Consider the following 17,626-nt stretch of genomic DNA (forward strand, 5'->3'; position numbering starts at 1 on the left):
TGGTTTTTAATCTTAAAAGTGATGTAGAATACGTGTTTACTGAATAGATTAAAAGATGGATTGTACTTCTAATAAGAGTACTAGAATCTATATTGTTCCCGTTCTACGGCCCAAAAATTTGCTTACATTTCAGATATTTTTTTCGACACAAAATAAGGTATTCTTTAACTTCTAAAACTTTTTGGTAGGTTTTAATGGTTATTGAAAGTAGTAATTGATTAAATTTTGTTCTTAAACAAATATTTTATAATGGCGTCTCGAGCTTCCGCCAAAGAAGCCTCTCCTGGCACGAGAGAACCCTTGAAACTTTCTTCTATCCCTAGAATACCCCAGGGATCGCCAACCATCGCCATTAGCTATGACCTTCCTTTAAGCCACTTCTTCCCACAAAGCTTCTCTCCGAATTAGCCTTCCAGCCAACTCTTTGCGTGCCTCCTTTCCAAATTAACATGTTCGGTTTGGCTTAGGCTTTAAGAACTCTTCAAAAATGACGCACAAATATGCAAATCAAATGAGAGTTGCATACACACATTGTATATTTTATTTATTTTATGGTTTTCCCACAGTCAGGTCAGGTCAGATCTCGGCGATTAGCGTCTCTTTCGGTGCGCACTCGTTTGAAATGCGATAATTTAATTGTGGCCCAATGACAAGTCCGAACCACATTCTAAACATCAATCCATCCGCACTAAAAAAGGGGTTGGGACGGGAGTAGCCGTACCCGTCCACTGTAGGGCGGTTTTCCTGCCAGCGATTCCGAAAAGTTAAATTAACAATCGTGTTTACATTGGTTTGTAACAAGATTTCACTTAAGGATGTCAGCTTTTGTCCCGCCACCACACCACACACTCACATTCCTATTCCTATCTGCTGCTCAATCCGTACGGTTCCTGGGTACCTCTGGATCGTGTTCCGGGCACTTACCCTCCATCAAAACTGATTACTGTCATCACGGACGGACGCAAGGTCCGGGGGGGTGCCGGGGGTACTGCGGAGTGTGCGCCGACGCGTGCTACAAGCAAATTTGTCTGGTAATGAAAAGGTTTGCGCATCCGCCCTGACATATTGCCGCGTCGTCCCTTTGTTCGATTCGATTCTACGACTGCTCGGGATTTTCGCGCCTCGGGTTAGGGCACGCGACCAGGTCGTCCGCCTGGGCGGGCCATCGCTGGCTGAGATTCGGCGAGCACTTGGTCCCCGACGTAGCTAATTTACGCGTAAACCAAAACATCAAATAAACATAATTCAATTTCAACAATTGCCCCGTGCGTGACTGGTGTTGACAAAGGCTCTGCGGCTGCTTCGAGTGGTTCCTGATCCTGCTCTCGTTTCTCCTTCTGCTGGGGGGTTAGTTCTGGTTCTCGTTCGGGTTCGGCTTCGGGTTTCTGGTTAAGTTAAATGATCCGTGAAATGTAGAGCATTGACTGCTATCTCCCATGGCTGTGTAATTGTCCTGATCCCGTGGGAATGGAATCCGACTCCAGTTGCTCTCCGATCAACAGGTTCGATGGCTGGCGGCCCCTATAAAGAGCTCTCATTACTGACAGACTTCCTTCCCGATTGTCCATCTCCCATATGGCTGTGCTCTCCCCCTATTTCAATTGGGCCTGCGATGGGGTTAGGTCTCTGCTGTCTTCTTGCTCTCTCCATCTCCAGCTCTCCACGGATAAAACATGGCGGTTGCCTGCTGTGCGAAATATAATGGCAAAATGTCAAAAACAGGTGACGGGAAGCACAAAAGCTACAGCTACAGCCGAAAGGGGAGTGGCACAAATGGGGAGGGCATCGGCTAGGGCGACTAAGAGATGCGCTACAGTACAGAGAAAAGAAGAAGGATTGTATGGAATATTTGTGGCATATCCAATACCTTCTATTGAGCCTTTATCAATGCTAAGAAAATTCCAAGACTATAAAGTCTTACAAGCTATAGTTCCTCTTTCAAGTATTGTATACTTTCCCCTGACATCTCTCCATCATATGTGACTCCCCCCACAACTGACGACAAATCAATTACGATAATTAGCTACCATCTCAGCTACAGATCTAAGGGGTGTCGTTGTAGGGCAGCAGCCAGAGGCCAGCAGGCTGAACGACTTTCCCACACACTCAGCATCGCATCCGAAGCACCCTGTACTTGTGAAACTCCGCCCACCCGGTTGAGGGCGCCGCACGGCGAATGGCTGCCCAGGATGCTGAATGCTTAGGGGTGGATTTGCGGGTCCTGTCCTTCCTGGGCAGAGTTGTGGCATTTCCAATTGGATTTTGTGGCAACTATAAAAGGCTCGCAATTCCCGGGAGACGGACTCATTAAACATTTAAACTTATTGGACAGCGGAAGTGTCGGGAAAGGTGTCCTGTCCTGGTGAAACGTTAGAAAGTGGAACTTCTCAGAACCCATCTTGAAGTGTAGTGAAGTTTTCTCGGAAAATTCAAGAAAAATGTCGCGTAATCAATTGCCAGATTCGTCTTCATCACCGCCAATAAGGTGAGAGAAGGGATCCTGTCCTATCCCCGAAAACGCAGCATTTTCTTGGCCTTTTTTGGAAGAAAACTATTAAAACTTTTTCAAGTAAAAGTTCATAAAATTATAGTTTTAATCAATCCAAAAATCTTCTAAGAACTGACATGGTTTTGGACCCTTGCAAGCTTAGTTTTCGGGTAACCTCCCGAAACTTTGTTCTTGCCGACGGCATCTCCATTTCAAATACAACTCTTGATCCTTCCAAACCCTAACCCTTCGTTGTACTCCCTAGCCACATGCCGTTCCACAACTTTGATGATGATCTGATCAATGATCTACCCTCCTGCATCTATGCGGGCCAGCATCAGGGTGGCAACCATGGGGGTGGCGGAGGTGCCGGCGGGTCAGGTGGCGGCGGCAGCTCTGGACTGCGCCTCAACTCGAATAATCTGCGGCACATCCAGCAGCATTATATGCAACACGGAGGAGGTACATACGACTGAAAGATACCTAAAGAAATAAACTCGAAAAACTACTATATAAATCTGTTGGATTTCGTAGAGAACCTCTTGGACTCGTCGACCAATCCCATGGGTGTGCACCAGTCGAATAGTGCCACGCCCTTGATGTGCAATAGTCCCAGTGCCAGCAGCAGTGGTGGCGGCCCTGGAGGATCTGGAGCCCCGGGAGGAACAGGCGGAGGGGGAGGAGGAGGCGGCTCCAATCCCAACTACGGCTCGGTGGGTGCCACAGCCGCCTCCAGCTACAAAATGCAGCGACAGGCGGCCAATGTGCGAGAAAGGAAACGCATCCAGAGGTCCGCACCAACTGGGTACACCAAATGGTCTTTTCCATTTTAAAAACATTACTCTGCCTAAAGCATCCCGAGCCAGCAATGGTCGACTAACAAGCGTCATTCCCTCTCCCTTCTTTTCTTTTCTCTACTTTCTTTGACCTCTCGTTGCGCTTTGCAGTAGCATCAATTCGGCCTTCGATGAGCTGAGGGTCCATGTGCCCACATTTCCGTACGAGAAGCGATTGAGCAAGATCGATACGCTCAGGCTGGCCATTGCCTACATATCCCTGCTGCGGGAGGTGCTGCAGACCGACTATGATCCACTGACCTATGTGGAGAAGTGTCTGCGGGGAGAGATCAAGGCGGATCGGGCCAACTGGAATACAAGTGGTGGGTTGATCACAGGATACTTTAGAGAGGAAAGAGGGTTCTTTAACTGGGATATTCGTGTGCTTTTTTCCATAGATCTCACTGCCCGTCTTTCGTGGATCAATTGGGAGAACCTGGGCGTCCATCCTGGACGGCGTACCCTGCTCACCTCGCTGGCTCTGTCCTCGGAGCCCATGTGTGGTGCTCACTGCGGCATGCCATGAATGGGATGGTGTCCAGATTAGCCAAGCTAACTCTGGAATCGATTGCTAAAAGCATTAACTCCAAGTTCGTCCCCCCCAAAAGTCTTCCCTCTTATGATTTAGTTAAAGACTGGCTAGGATTTCTACAGTTACTAACAATAAGCAATAGTAATATGTTTTTATTTTGAAAAGCATCCAAAGACACAAGACCCCACAAAACCATCGAAGCACCTTTCTCCCCACCAAGGTGGGAGAGGGGGGAGTAGTTGTTGGGTTCGATGGCGGCTGCTGCTGCTGCAGGTTTTATCAATTACAAATCAATTCCTCAAATCATATTTCAGGATATATATGTAGTATCAGATCAGTTGTAAATAGTGAGTATTCTACGAAAACGAAGACCGTGCACATACGGGCCCCCGATTCGTGGCTAACAGACATACACATACACATATACATATACAGTTAGGCAACTATGTAACAACTTTAAAAGCATTTTATATAAAAGTTCACACACTACACACGTGCGGTGTGGCGTGTTGTGTGTTAATCTAGACGTAGGCATAGATATAGACATATACATATTATATATAGCTCTCCTCCTAACCATCGTACATATACTCGTACTCAAAAATAAATACTCTTTTGATCAACAGACACAAAGAACTAAGAACACAAAATGTTGTCGTATGTTGGATAAGCTGATGGATGGATTGATTGTTGTGTGAAATGCGCGTTTGTGAATTTGGTAATACATGCTATAACTTGGTGTACACATATATGCGGAAGATATCATCTAGACTCTAGAGACTTTGTTTTTTGGCTACTACTCCTACTGCTGGCGTTTTTCGTTCCGATTTGGTAACATGGGTTTTTTGTTTTTTGTTTTGATTTGATTTCGTTGGCTAATACTCGAATCGCTTTTTGGCTTCAATGATAATACAGGCACACCTACATTATATGGTACTATACCCAATGACACATTTAAACGACTACGCTCCTAATAATTGAATTTTTCGATTGCTTCTCCAATTTGGTATTTGGTTTTGTTGCTTGTTTGATCTAATATTTGATCTGCTGGTCGTAACTCCTCCGCTATCAATCTTAAGCAGGATTCAGCACTGCCACCTTCCGCAGGCTCTCCAGTTCGCTGCGTTTCAAGCGTAATGCAAACATCGACTCTATGAAGCCATGACAGTCCGTAACAATGCTGTCCTGGATCATGATGTCGCGAAAGTGTGTGGCCAAGGCGGCAATATCGTCGCAGGCCAGTATGCTGGTCTTGTGGGTGACAAACATGGCCAAAGCGGCACGGAAAACGATCTTGTAGCCTTCGGAAAACACACAATCCCAGATGCGCAGCACCGTCTCCACCGGCAGCACCTCGGCAAATATGCAGATGAACCACTTGCTGGCTATAACAGGATAGGGAAGACCTGAAAAGGGGCAAAGGGTGAGACATGAAAGGAAACCCTGATGGGAGAACACTCACCCAAATTGTCCACATGCCGATTCACAGCTGGAAAGCGCCTAATCACCAGCTCGCGAAAGACAGCGAGGTCCCTTAGCAGATTGGCCATGTTGTGCGAGTGATACTGTGGCACAATATTCTCCACGATATGCTTGAGCAGCCAGAAGGACTTCTCCTCGTCCTCGGTGACGATGAGCAGCAGCCCGGCTATGTAGTTGAGGCCCTGGCAGTAGCCCACATCTCGATTGTGGTGGGCATAGGCGATGAGGATGTTGTACAGGCGCTGCTTCTTCGTGTCGAAGTGGATATTGTCGGGAAACGTACGAGGTAGATCGATTGATATGGAATCGCTGATTTCCTTGTCAAAGGTTTCGGTGTTCAAGAGACTGCGGTACAGATAAGGCGCCCGCTTTTGTTCGGCTGCGGCGCCGGATATCTTCATCCAAACATCGGGACGGTAGGGGCCCGGTATCCCCTTTCGAATATAACGCTTCAGTTTAGCATCCACCTGGCTGAGATCTGGGTTCTGCTGCAGTATGGCCTCCCATTTCATGCGACGGCGTGTCAGCGTCTTCAGGTAGCCGTCCATGAACTTGGAATAGTTATTGTAGTCGAAGTTTTGGCCACGTTTGAAGCCATACTCGTCCACATCGCTACAAAGACCAAAATGAGTTTGAGGCTGAATACAGATTCAGTGGAGCGTGCTGTCCGCTTTGGACTCACCTGAACTTTGAACTTGTGGTAGCATCCATAAGAACTAATGACTAGATTTTGTATTGCTCACGTTTGTTGGTCGTTCGTTGGTCTTTTGGTCTTTTTTCTTGTTTTTTTTTTTATAAGGGTTCTGCTGCGTCAGTAAATCGGCGTTGGCTGTGGCATGGCCCCAAAATTGCGTTTTGGTATTCAGCGCACGTTGCTCGGTTACGTCGCTGCCGCTAGCGCTGCTTCCGCTGCTGCAACTGCAACATTCAATTGGGTTAAAGGTCATTAAACATTACTTGCCACAAAGCCCTTCATTTATTTTTAAGTCACTTTTAGCCTTGCCAATCGCCCACCTACCTACACACTCTGATCCGATGTCCTTGAACGCTGTGGGGTGGCCTTTTGTGTGTGCGCCCACTCGTGCTGCCTCTGCTGCTGCTACTGCGCTGCCTCGGCCTCTGCTGTGGTAGGCGTTTTAGCGCGCCTCTTCACTGATAACATTTACCTCGCGCCACAGGAGTGAGGGGCCGGATTGGGGGACACAGGTACAGGCACAGGTGTCGCGGAGCACGTCTCGGGTGCCAGCGGCGTGCTTTCGGTGACTGGTGATTGGTGCGTTTGGAGCTGCCACTATTGATTTCATTGAAGATTTATGTGCCACTTTGATAATGGCTTAAACTAACTAAGATTGTTTTTAACGCGAGAGCGAGACCAGCAGCAGCGACCCTCAGAAATATACTGCAAACATACTAAATATATAAATATTTACGTATTAACTACACGCTTACTTCTACTCATTTGCTACATATTAACTGCACTTTCATGTAATTACCAAAAGCGACACCTGTACGTTGAAAATTGTTGGCCTTTTTTTCCAGCGCCAGTGTGAAAAACCTCCGTTATCCACTTTTTGACAGGCCGTTTTTCCGACATTTTTGAAAAAATTGAGATTTTGATGGTCAACGATCAGGAATTCGATGCTGATTACGAATTAGTATTCGATGAGACCTGGGAAATTACTTTAAATGGCAATTCTACACGATTTCTACATTGGTGCATTGGACGAAATACTAGAAAACACTGTGAAAAGTATAAAATTTGCAAGGTGTGTGAGCTAGACATGGTGGCAAAAAAAATCAGTGTGACCAAAAAATATTTATCCATAAAATATACCGTATGACACCAAGAAATATACCAAAATATACCGTCTCATTTCTAAATACTCTCTACATGAAATGTACAAGGAAAGTGGAAAGAAAGGTGTTACCGAGGCCTACAAATGCATCATGTCTTCAAATACCAGCAACATTGCGACCGTTTTTTTGGTTGAACTTGCTTGCTTAAACCTTGTTTTAGCTAAAATACAATAATAGGAACATCAAAATTGAGGAATATGAATAATAGAACTTGAGTTCGTCAGTATACGGTATATTTTGGTATATTTTAACGATAAGGTGACACTGCGCATTACGCAATTCAAAACAACAAAATATTACGAAAGCTTTGCGTTTTATAATTAAGTACTTTAAGGGACCGACAAGCACTACAAAATGCTGCGAACAGCTACGATGGGACTCCTGTCAGCCGTGGCGGTAAAGGCGGCTCCAGAGGCTCCCAAAGAGAAAGATCCAAAGAAGAAGAACGACGAGGACTGCTCACTCGTGTGCCGCCCCAGCGAGCTGCCAATCTACGGCAACTTGCGCAAGACACAGTGAGTAGAGTGCACGGGTCGTCCTTTTGAAGCCAACGCCAATACCATACCCATACCATGCTTTAGGCCTAAGGAGCCCCGTGAGCATAAAGAGTCGGCGCTGGAAAAGAATCTGGAGACCGGAGTGCGTGCGGTGCGGGAGGAAGTGCAAGCTGGATATCGGGCGGTAGCGGACCAGGCCGGCATCATCGGCACATACGTGGACACGGCCAAGGCCCATACGCAGCACACCCTCGACATCCTGAACGAGCCACAGAACTCGCTCCATCGCAGCGGGGCCATTGTGGTGGGCGGTCTGGCGGGTTTCATCTTTGCCGCCCGCGGTGGCTTCGTCAAGAAGGTGATCTACACTGGCATTGGATCCGGAGCGGTGGCCTCCATGTGCTATCCCCGCCAGGCGGAGGACAACTGCCGCGTGGTGCTGCACGAGGGGCGCAAGATCTTCGCGGTTGCCTACAACTTCATCAAGGGCGTGAAACCCGGCGAGGAGGTGCCCATTGAGCCTATCCAGAAGTTCCCCACCTCGCTGCAGGACCTCAAGTTCTTGGCCTTGGATCTGATCGATGAGGCCAAGGAGGTGGTCCTTCCCAAGAAGAAGTAGACTCAGAGGCAGGGCCTTGGCTTTAAACGAACCTAAAATCGAACCGGAAGTGTGACATCGATTCAGGCCATCTCTTCCTGTGGCTTTCCGTCGCTTGAATTCTTTCCGATTTTGTGATCATCAATATAATTCTTTACCTCTCTCTCTGCGGAGTACTCTCTCCATGGAGAAGTAGCCACAAATAAATTCGCGTCGCGTCCCAAAAGTGAAATCTCTGTACAATTTTGTATCTGTATCTGCGATCTGTGTGTGGGCCGTGGACAGAATCTCTCACACGAATCTTTGAGTGATTAATTGTTCAAGCATCCGCTGGTGCTGGTGCTGGAGCTGTTGCTGGTGCTGGTGTTGGTGTCAAATGTCACTGACGGACGCCTCGCGGTGAAGAAGCTGTTGAAAAGTGAAATCCGCTGGAAAGTCTCCGTCTCCCCACGTGCAAAATCGACGATTGTGCCAATCATCTTCAATGCGGCCCCTCAGGGGCGATGACTGAAAAGGAAATGAATGAATGGTCGCCGTCGTCGTCGTCATCGTCGGATACTCGAAAGGGCCCCCGAGGCCAACAATTGTTCAATGAAATGCCAGAATATTTTCTCAATAATTTTTGTTTTTATTCGCTTTTGGAGATGCTTTCGCAGCGCGCTATAGATAAACTTTGTTCTTTGGGCAAGATACAAACCACATGGATGGATGTCTGTCTGCAATTTGTTTATAAATTAGATAGATTTAGTTAATTGTTTTAATGATATTTCTAGCCTAAAATACCAACAACATTGTGGACATGTATTCGCAAATGACTCTCCCTCCCATACCCTACCCCTACCCCTACCCTAACCTCCCCCTCTGTCCAATCTTTTCGGCTATATATACAAATGGAAGTCCCCCTTCGAATCCCTTTTTTTTTGAGTGTTAGACAACTTATGGATCTAACATTTTTCGCTAGACTAAACTTAATGGGCGTTGACTCGTCGTGTGTGTTAGTGTTAGTGTGTGTGTGTGTGCTTGGGCAGGGGGCGTGGCAGTGTGTCAATGCTGATTATTAAATTGTTTAAATTGAAGCTAACTACGCTTAACATTCCTTTAAGATAAATCACACAAATCTTATATAGATACAACTTGATAAATTAAAACAATAACAAAAGTCGAGCGAGCGATCGTCTGATCATCTGATCATCATCTGACATGCTCCAGTATCCAGGGTACAAACTTGGAGATGCGCGTGCACACGCCCGGCAGATTGGCCTCCGCACAGCCAATGCCCCAGGAGATGATGCCAGCCAAAAAGAAGCGACCATCCGACGATTTGGCCTGCAAACGAGAGAAAGGATAATCTTTATACTGAAAAGAGAGAGAGAGAGATTCCTTGAGTTGACTTACCTGCAGAGGTCCGCCGGAGTCGCCCTGGCAAGAGTCCTGGCCTCCCGTCTCATAGCCCGCGCACAGGAATATGTCTGGTATGAATTCTTGGCGTCCGGCGCGCAGAAACATGGACTTGCAATTGTCGTTGCTTACAATTGGAACGGAGACCTGTAGAAGAAGGAATTGTGAGATGTTTAAGATGCATTTTCTCATAGTCTTCTATCCCATTCTCAAAGATCTTCCAACCATCCCCAGCCCGAAAAGCTGTGTTCCCTTCAAATCTTTTCTCAATTTCATATTCCTAATTGCAATCTCTCCCACTCTCTACGCTGCAGTTGCTGCATTTGGCTCATTTGCCTTCTGGTCGATTCGCTGCGGTCTTCGGCTGTTGCACCACCAAGCACTCACCTCTTGGAGGACCGAGGGCAGGGTGCCGCCCTCGCTCAGACGACCCCAGCCGGTGACCGTGGCATTCATGCCAATTAGAAGGCTCTCCGTCTCGGGCAGACAAATGGGACTGACATGCGGCGCAAATTCGAGCGGCTGCTCCAGCTTGACCAGCGCCAGGTCGTACTCGTACGTGAAGAAGTTGTACTTCGGATGGACCACCTTCTTGGCCACGCCGCGCTCTATATAGGGCAGCTGTTCCTGCACATGGGAGAAGTCGTACTCGCCCACGCGGATGCGTATCTGAGAGATGAGCAGGCTGGAGCGGAAAGCAGAGGAGAGGCATAGATTAGCTTCGTTTGGATGGGGCTCGGACTCGGAATGGGATACTCACTCGTCCACACAGTGACCGGCTGTGGCTATCCAGTTCTCGTTGATCAAAGCGCCACCGCACCGATGGGTGCTCGAGAAGCCAAAGAAGGAGGTGCGTCGCACCGACACCTGCCAGGGCCAACGACCGAAGGCCGCACTCTTGCCGCCCACAATTCGCGTTTCGGGCCGTGCCAGCGTCGGGACGCCGCATTCTGCAACAATAACAATAACAAATTGGAGTGTCAAGTCGGGACATGATCTAAAGGGGCGTGGCACCTACCGCTGCGCGCCGCCGAAATGGTCTTCACATGCCCCAGCGCCGTCGTTGCCCCGCCCGCCGCCCCATCGTGTGTGGAGGAGTCCGTTATCTCGTTGGTCTCGATATGGCCCCCCTCTCCGCCGCCACCGATGGGCCGATGCGTGGGCCGACTGCTGCTGCTGCTGGAGATGATGCCTCCACTGCTGCTGCTGGGACTAGGATGTGTTCTGGTCGTGGTGGGTGTCTTGGCAGTGGTTGTCGAACTCCTCGTTGTGCTGCTGCTCTCTGTGGTGGGCCTCTGGTAGGGCCTTGCGTTGCTGGTAGTTCTCCTTGTCGTTGTCGTTGTTGTCGGAGCTGGTGTGGTCGTTCTCCTGGTCGTCGTCGTCGTTGTTGTCGTCGTAGCCTTCGATGTGGAGAAGGTTGGGTAAGCCGACGATGTGGCTAATGATGTGCCCGCCGACAGCTGCAAGGCAGGCCAAAGTGGTAAACATTATGCTAAAATACTCAACGGCCAGCGGAATATTCCCTTCCCCATTCCCCATTCCTCATTCCCCATTCCCCATTCCCATTCCCATTCCTGAGCCATGCAAAGAATCAATTTTTCATTTCGCCGCTAAATCAGCATTAAGTGGGGATCTTTTGCGGGGATCCTAAGTGACTTCTGGATGCCCTAACCAACGGGGATGTGGATTTGTGCATATGTTTTCCATGAGGATACCCAAGATATAGCATTCTCTCTTCTTGGAAGTACTCTTCCCCTGGAAAGAGCATCGCATTCTACACAACACACCCCTGAGAGTGGCTCTCGTCATTGTCAGGCAGCGCAGGACTTAGGGGCAGGGCAGGGCAGGGCTGGGGTAGAGGTAGAGGCAGGCAAATCTTACATCAACTTTTGGCCCTGACTTTGTGCAAACAATAAAATGTCCCCCAAGGCTGTGGCCGCCTGCCATTATGAAGGCTCAGGACCCAGTCCCGGGATCCCCAGGTCCCCCCACCATTCACCCATTCCCCAAAGTCGCGTAGAGTAAATGACCTCGTGGCTCGTTTGTTTCGCTTTCGACATCAATGCATCACCAGAACCAGAATCCAAATCGGAACTGGAGGGAGAGGGGAGTCTCTGCCACTGCCTCTGCCACATATTTACATACCTGTGGCCTGGTGGGGCCCTGTGTCTGGATCGTCGTCCTCGTCGTCGTCGTCGATGATGTCGTCGTGGATGATGGTGGCAGTGGCGGTGGCGGTGGCGGCCGCTCGTAGACAATCGGTTTCTTTGTGGGCTTCGATGGCTTCGAGGGACGTGGGCCGGACATTGGGAGATTGACGATGCCGGGCTTCGTCCAGCCGGTGGGTCGCGGCCTGGTAATAAAGCTCGGTTCGGTGGTCATCTGCCAGTGATTCTGTTGATTCTGTTGATGCTGCTGCTGCTGCTGCTGCTGGGTTGATGTATGCCAAATGCTATCTGCAGTTGGTATGGTATTTGTTTGTTATAATTCCTCTGTGTGTGCTCTGTGCTAACAATGCATAATGATTGGGGGAGGGGTTGGGGGGGAGGCGCCACTCACTTGAACTGGAGCTGGAGCTCGAACCGGCGTGCATGGAGGCGGCACTCAGCAGATCCGAGGCTGTTGTGGGCTTGCTCTGGTAGGGCGGAGGATGTGGGCGTGCCAGGGTGCCCTGGTGGTGCGGACCCGAAGGACGAATCACCAACGTGCCAGCGCCATGTGGTCGCTCGATGGTGGTCATCCCACTGGAGGAGGGAAATGGGGAGGGTAAATCATTTTATATTTAATATATTTTATGGATTTACCTAATCATCGGCTTGTAGGCGGGGGGCGGCGGACGCGGCCTTAGTGTCAGCGGCTTGGTGGGTCTCGTGTACGAGAAGGCCGTCTGCGGCAGGACAATGTTGTCCGTGTAGTTGTGCGTGCAACAGGAGCCGAACATGAACGAGTCCACGCACATGCCCACGTGGCGGCCCTCGCTCTTGATGCACTCCCACACGAACATGCAGGTGCCCTCCACGCGCCCGAAGGAGCACGGCTTGGGGCTGATCTTGAAGTTCTGGCTGTTCCGCTGCTGCAGCTGCTGCTGCTGCTGCTGCTGGTAGCCCTCCAGCCGGTGGGGGCTGCGATAGAAGCCCGACAGATCCTCATCTTCGATGGAGTCCAGATCGTGGGGTGGCGTGATCAGGGCCGCTGTCGCTGTGGCCACGAGGCAATTGACTAAGATTAAGGCTACTAATACTTCTACTATTTGGTCTAGACTCCGCCTGCTACCCTTTCCCGCTGCCGTTGCTTTGTTGACTAGCCAATGCCGTTTGGGACACATCTTGGTGGTGGCTGCTGCTGCTCCTCCTCCTCCTCCTGCTGCTGCTTCTCCTCCTTTTGCTGCTGCTGGGCTTCTGCTGCAACGAAGGTAGAAAAGAGCATGACAGTTTTCGGACATTTGTCTTGTTTCGCCTGCCGGAACCCATCCACCAGAACCAGAGTCGGGGTCCCCTTTTTGCACCCCACTAATTAGGCGCACTTGTCGCGGCGACCCAACAAAAACAAAAATGATGGCAAAAACATTAGAAAGATAAATAGAAAATAGAGTCGAAGATGGGCATACTCTAAGAAGATGGAATATGGGAGTACTTTTATGCCACTTTTATAGATGAGAGATCTAGTTATCCCTGCCTTTATCTAGGGGTTTCCCTTCTGTCCATTACTATATTTTGTGCCATTTTTTGATCCCCCCCAATGCATTAGACTGCTGGTCATAGGTTAGACGCACGCTTACTTGCATTCAAATTTGTTTAATATCTATTACTTTAAAGATGATTGAGAACAAATTTGATATGCAGAAACCTTGGGCATTCAATGATACTTCAAGCATGATCTTCAAATGATTATTAAATTTTGAAAAATTATGTTTTTCAAACATTTTCCTGAAGCAACTCGAAAAGGGCAGCTTTTTCTTGGAGGCCTTAAGACATATTAATTTTTTGGAACAAAAGTAACTTATTTTTAACTGAAATTTTTAGCTGTTGTTAATATTTAGCCCTTGAGATAAAAGGAAAAAATAGCTTCAGCGATAAGTACTGCCTATATATAGGTACTCTGACCAGTTCTTCATGGAATGATATAGGGCATCTATATCTTCAAGGGTATGATGCGTTAGGAAAAACCTTAGAGTGAGGCAGGCCCAGGCAGCGATTTCTACTCGTTATGATTGCCCAGCAACAGCAGCAACAGCGGCAGCAGTGGCAGAGGTTGTGCCTCATGTTGCACATGTTGCAGATGTTGCTGCTGCCTGCCTGCCTGTCGTTGCAGTTGTCGTTTTTGTTGCTGCTGCTGCTGCTGCTGGTGCGGTTGCTGTGCAGTCAGTGACTGGTTTAATTACATCTTTTCACTTTTGCTTCATAATCAGTTGGTTTTTTCTGTGTTTTGTTTTATTGTTGAAGCAAGAGTGGAAAAAATGTATTGCGATCGCACGGAATCTGTTTTACAACGACGACACATGCCACAATTAATAATTTCTTGTCCCCAAAAAGAAGAAAGAAAGAGAGTTGAGTTGAGTAGAGTTGCGAGGGGCAGGTGCTTCTAGTATGTATCTTTAAAATTTAATTAAAGCTTGGCCAATCGCCTGGCTAGACCTTCTCTGTGGTAGATGGTGCATGGTGCACGGTGCACGGTGCATGGCTCTGGCCCCCTTTGTGGCTGATGACAACTTACCTGTGTCCAAGTCTGTGTCTGGGTCTGATTAAAGTTGCTTGCTTCATCGGTAACGTGCCGGGCGCATGTCTGCAATAGAGATTGTGTGGCAGCGAGTGCCGGAGAGTTGTAGAGTGCTCGAGAATATAATAATCAGAATCATAAGTATAGGAAGGAGAGGAAGGACCCACCACCACCACCTCTGCTATGGTACCGTGATACCATGATACCATGATACCATGATGGTTGGTTGTTAGTAAGTTTTTTCTACTTCATATTTTGTTGCTGTTCTGCTGTCGAGCGAATGTCGAGCGGAATGTGCACTGCGCGCCCTGGCTATAATTAGTGGCCTCTAACTGCAGTAGATCCACATTTAAGTGGTGCATGCATGTGGTGCCACCCACCAGACAGGCCCCCCCCACTCACGAGACCCACGAGATTGCGGTATTAGTCGATCCTCAGAGATCGTAATCGTATAATCACCGCCATCATCATCATCGTCATCGTGTGGTAGATGCTGGCGAGTTTGCGGCCAGGAACCGCAGTGGCATGGGGCAGGGGGGCTGCTGGTGCTGCTGACAACACTTTGGGGGCGTCACCACTCGGCCATCATTATGTGACACTCGTATGAGGGTTTCATGGGAACAACTTCTTGCCACCAAAAAGGAGATTATGGGTGTTGGAATAATTGATGGCTTGGGCGCTTAATTACTTGGATTTTTATCGCTTAAAGCTTTAATTTTTCGACAATTTATTCGTGGAATAAACACAGAAATATCTGTGGGGAAACATGGATTCCACCTATCCTTGGGGGATGTATAAGGGATGCATTGATATACCATGAGATTCCCACATATCTTAGCCTCTAAAGCATGCCTTTCCCCTCTCCTGGGGATATTCAATCTCCCAGCCAATCATCCCGCAATCGAAGCCCCAAATCATACGTGTAGACAAATTATATCTCAGCCAGCAAAATCCCGTTTATCGCCTCATCATCTCAATGTTTGATTATAATTACAAATGGCTCCAAAATGCAATTTGATACCAACATAAAAACGAAGACTTGGAAGAGTCTTTCAAGCACATCATTGGCTGCCATGTCGATGTTGATTGAAACCGAAATTGATATTGATGTTGGAAGCTCTGATCATCTGCCCCCTGCTCCCTGCCCCCTCCTGAGCCGACCAATTTCTGGCCTTTTCCCAGACTTTGTTGCCGTGTCTAGGCCTCTTTCTGGGAGGGGCGGGGGTATCTGCTCATTGGGTTCCATTGAGCCAGAAACGCAAACGCTCACTCTTAATAACTTTATTTTGAAAATAGTAAAGAGAGAGGGGGTAAAAAGATGTGCTTGCCCCTGCCACACGCCACAAGGCCCCGATCCATTCGGCGCATGAACCGTTGGAAATCGATTTCGTTACGTTTTCATTTCCTCAACGAAAGCAGCAGCCGGCGAAAGATCTTTTTTACTCACGAGATTTCAGAGTCGTGTTTTTTTTTTGCAGAGAGTTTTGGGCTCGAAAAATACCCGAAACGTAATTACCCCGTTTAAACGCCCCAAAACAGAAGCAGCAACCACTGAAAACCGAAAACGGAAAACTGAAGTAGCAACAGGCAATCTTTTGTGCTAATGACTATCTTTAGAGGGCCACAAAAAACCAAAACGAGCCAAAGACGGGTAGCAAACAGTCTGACAAACAGTCAAACAGTTCGTTCAGACAGAACCCACCAAACACTCAGACAGACAGACAGACAGACAGACCGACAGATAGAACAAGACCCAAACCCAAACCCAAACCCAAACCCAAACCCAAAGCCTGGGGCTAAATAATTTTCTAGCAAAATTTTTCAACTATTAGAAAAATGTGCCCCAAACCCCGAAAGAGATGCCGCCGGAGACTCCAAGTCCGACTTGGAGTTCGTGTGGTTTCCCCTCAGCTGACGATGGGTTGATCTGCCGGAGAATTAAGCAATGAACACTGAGAGAAAAGGTTTCTGCAATTGGAAAAACTAAGGCCACAAAATATCATCTACGAAATGTTTAATGAATGATAGATGCACTTTTCTTATAGAATGAAAAGGGTTAGACTTATAGGATTAGTGGCTTATTTTGTTGGGAATTAATTTCACTACGAAAAAATCGAAAAATACGTCCATTCCTTACAAAAAACACATGCACAAAATTTGTTTAAGTTAAAAATACATTAAAAATGATAGAAAACTTCTACTTTGGCTATAAATATCTTCAGGCACAACCATGGCTTCAACACAAATACAAATTCCTATGAAAGGTCATAGCATACTCTTCTCAAACCATCAAATGTTTTGGATCTTAGTTCAATAAATGCCGAGTGAAAATTATTTAAGTTAAATTAAAATTGCATTATCTAAATATGAGCCTATGACCTCCTGGTCTCCTGCTAAGCACCTTCAGGAGTGTCCATTTTGTGGCCCAGTGCCAATCCCTTGTCGTTTCTCTCAGTGTAAATACGTGCAGATCAGAACGCGGGCCTGCAGTACTTGGCAACGGCTGCGGCAGCCGACTAGTTGAAGAGAGTAATTGTAATAACAATTGCGCAATTTGCGTCAGTCACTTAACTTCTACGTTTTTCCCTTGCCCCCTTGTCCCCTTGTCCCCTTCCCCTGCCACCTTTTGGCGTGTGGTAAAGTGAGGAAAAGTCTCAGCCCGTTTAGTTAAGAGCCCACTGGACACCGGGGGGGCATCAGCCGCAGTATCAGCACAAGATTCAGGTCCAGCTGCAGCTCTGGTAACAGCCGCTGGAGATGCGCTGCAACAGGGATAGATCTTCGGAGAAGAGTCGCCTCCTGTTGGCCGGTAGGCGTTTTGTCAATCGTCGGGCGATCGACAGGCGACGGCACAGATGACAGGCCGCCCAGGCTAATGAAAAAGATAAACAACTGGATCACAGCCTCACAGCAGCTCCAGTCCAAGCAAGTCCCAGCCAGACACGCAGCTAATATCACGAAGAGGAGGGGCTCGGGGGGGGAGCTGTACCTCTGATGGCGGCATCTTTGAGATGTGCCTCCTCGCAGAGGAAAGTACTCCCTAGTTATAATCGCAGCGCGTAACGCAAACACAATTTTTGAGTGGTTCGAGTTCGGGCCATGTGAAATCCATCTATGCCTGGGAGGCACACAAGATCTACGACCAGAGAAAGGCCACGAGGAGGAGGAGACGTGCAGAGAGTGTGTACAGTCTGGGGGAAAAGTCGTTGCACCTGAGACGTA

The 17,626-nt window shown here is 48.1% G+C and overlaps 4 protein-coding genes across 11 annotated transcripts in view; 2 read left to right on the forward strand and 2 right to left on the reverse strand.

Annotated features, from left to right (window-relative positions):
- Positions 1-2,297: 2,297 nt before the first annotated feature.
- LOC108156965 (circumsporozoite protein) lies at positions 2,298-4,746 on the forward strand. Of its 3 annotated transcripts, none has more exons than XM_017288745.2 (5): positions 2,298-2,485; positions 2,754-2,950; positions 3,023-3,305; positions 3,436-3,647; positions 3,723-4,746. In XM_017288745.2, exons 1-5 carry the CDS (start codon positions 2,439-2,441, stop codon positions 3,848-3,850), a joined length of 867 nt encoding a protein of 288 aa, XP_017144234.1. In that variant the 5' UTR covers positions 2,298-2,438; the 3' UTR covers positions 3,851-4,746. The 3 variants fall into 3 exon arrangements, with proteins under 3 accessions (XP_017144234.1, XP_017144235.1, XP_017144236.1); XM_017288746.2 differs by having other exon boundaries at positions 2,299-2,485; positions 3,023-3,293; XM_017288747.2 differs by having other exon boundaries at positions 2,299-2,485; positions 3,023-3,278.
- On the reverse strand, positions 4,305-6,742 carry LOC108156964 (growth hormone-regulated TBC protein 1-A). 2 transcript variants are annotated; one of them, XM_017288744.2, is made up of 4 exons: positions 6,361-6,742; positions 6,021-6,256; positions 5,319-5,950; positions 4,305-5,262 (listed from the first exon to the last, which is right to left on the reverse strand). In XM_017288744.2, the coding sequence occupies exons 2-4, from the start codon at positions 6,047-6,049 to the stop codon at positions 4,931-4,933; spliced, it is 993 nt and encodes a 330-aa protein (XP_017144233.1). In that variant the 5' UTR covers positions 6,050-6,256; positions 6,361-6,742; the 3' UTR covers positions 4,305-4,930. The 2 variants fall into 2 exon arrangements, with proteins under 2 accessions (XP_017144233.1, XP_017144232.1); XM_017288743.2 differs by having other exon boundaries at positions 6,357-6,742.
- Positions 6,743-7,433: 691 nt separating this feature from the next.
- Positions 7,434-8,522, forward strand: LOC108157128 (MICOS complex subunit MIC27). The gene is made up of 2 exons (XM_017289024.2): positions 7,434-7,710; positions 7,777-8,522. The coding sequence occupies exons 1-2, from the start codon at positions 7,550-7,552 to the stop codon at positions 8,309-8,311; spliced, it is 696 nt and encodes a 231-aa protein (XP_017144513.1). The 5' UTR covers positions 7,434-7,549; the 3' UTR covers positions 8,312-8,522.
- Positions 8,523-9,213: 691 nt separating this feature from the next.
- LOC108157127 (serine proteinase stubble) overlaps positions 9,214-17,626 on the reverse strand; it is a 28,576-nt gene continuing 20,163 nt past the window's right edge. For 4 of the 5 annotated variants that reach the window (XM_033388930.1, XM_017289020.2, XM_017289021.2 and 1 more), the window contains 9 exons: positions 14,402-14,470; positions 12,493-13,089; positions 12,248-12,432; positions 11,834-12,144; positions 10,707-11,148; positions 10,449-10,638; positions 10,076-10,373; positions 9,686-9,835; positions 9,214-9,616 (listed from right to left, as the gene is read on the reverse strand). In XM_033388930.1, the coding sequence (XP_033244821.1) occupies positions 9,482-9,616; positions 9,686-9,835; positions 10,076-10,373; positions 10,449-10,638; positions 10,707-11,148; positions 11,834-12,144; positions 12,248-12,432; positions 12,493-13,089; positions 14,402-14,448 (2,355 nt within the window). In that variant the 5' untranslated portion in view covers positions 14,449-14,470 and the 3' untranslated portion in view covers positions 9,214-9,481. The remainder of the gene's footprint in view (positions 9,617-9,685; positions 9,836-10,075; positions 10,374-10,448; positions 10,639-10,706; positions 11,149-11,833; positions 12,145-12,247; positions 12,433-12,492; positions 13,090-14,401; positions 14,471-17,626) is intronic. The other variant, XM_017289022.2, reaches the window with a different exon arrangement.

Source organism: Drosophila miranda, chromosome 2 (genome assembly GCF_003369915.1).
Source record: "Drosophila miranda strain MSH22 chromosome 2, D.miranda_PacBio2.1, whole genome shotgun sequence".
NCBI classification, from domain to species: domain Eukaryota; kingdom Metazoa; phylum Arthropoda; class Insecta; order Diptera; family Drosophilidae; genus Drosophila; species Drosophila miranda.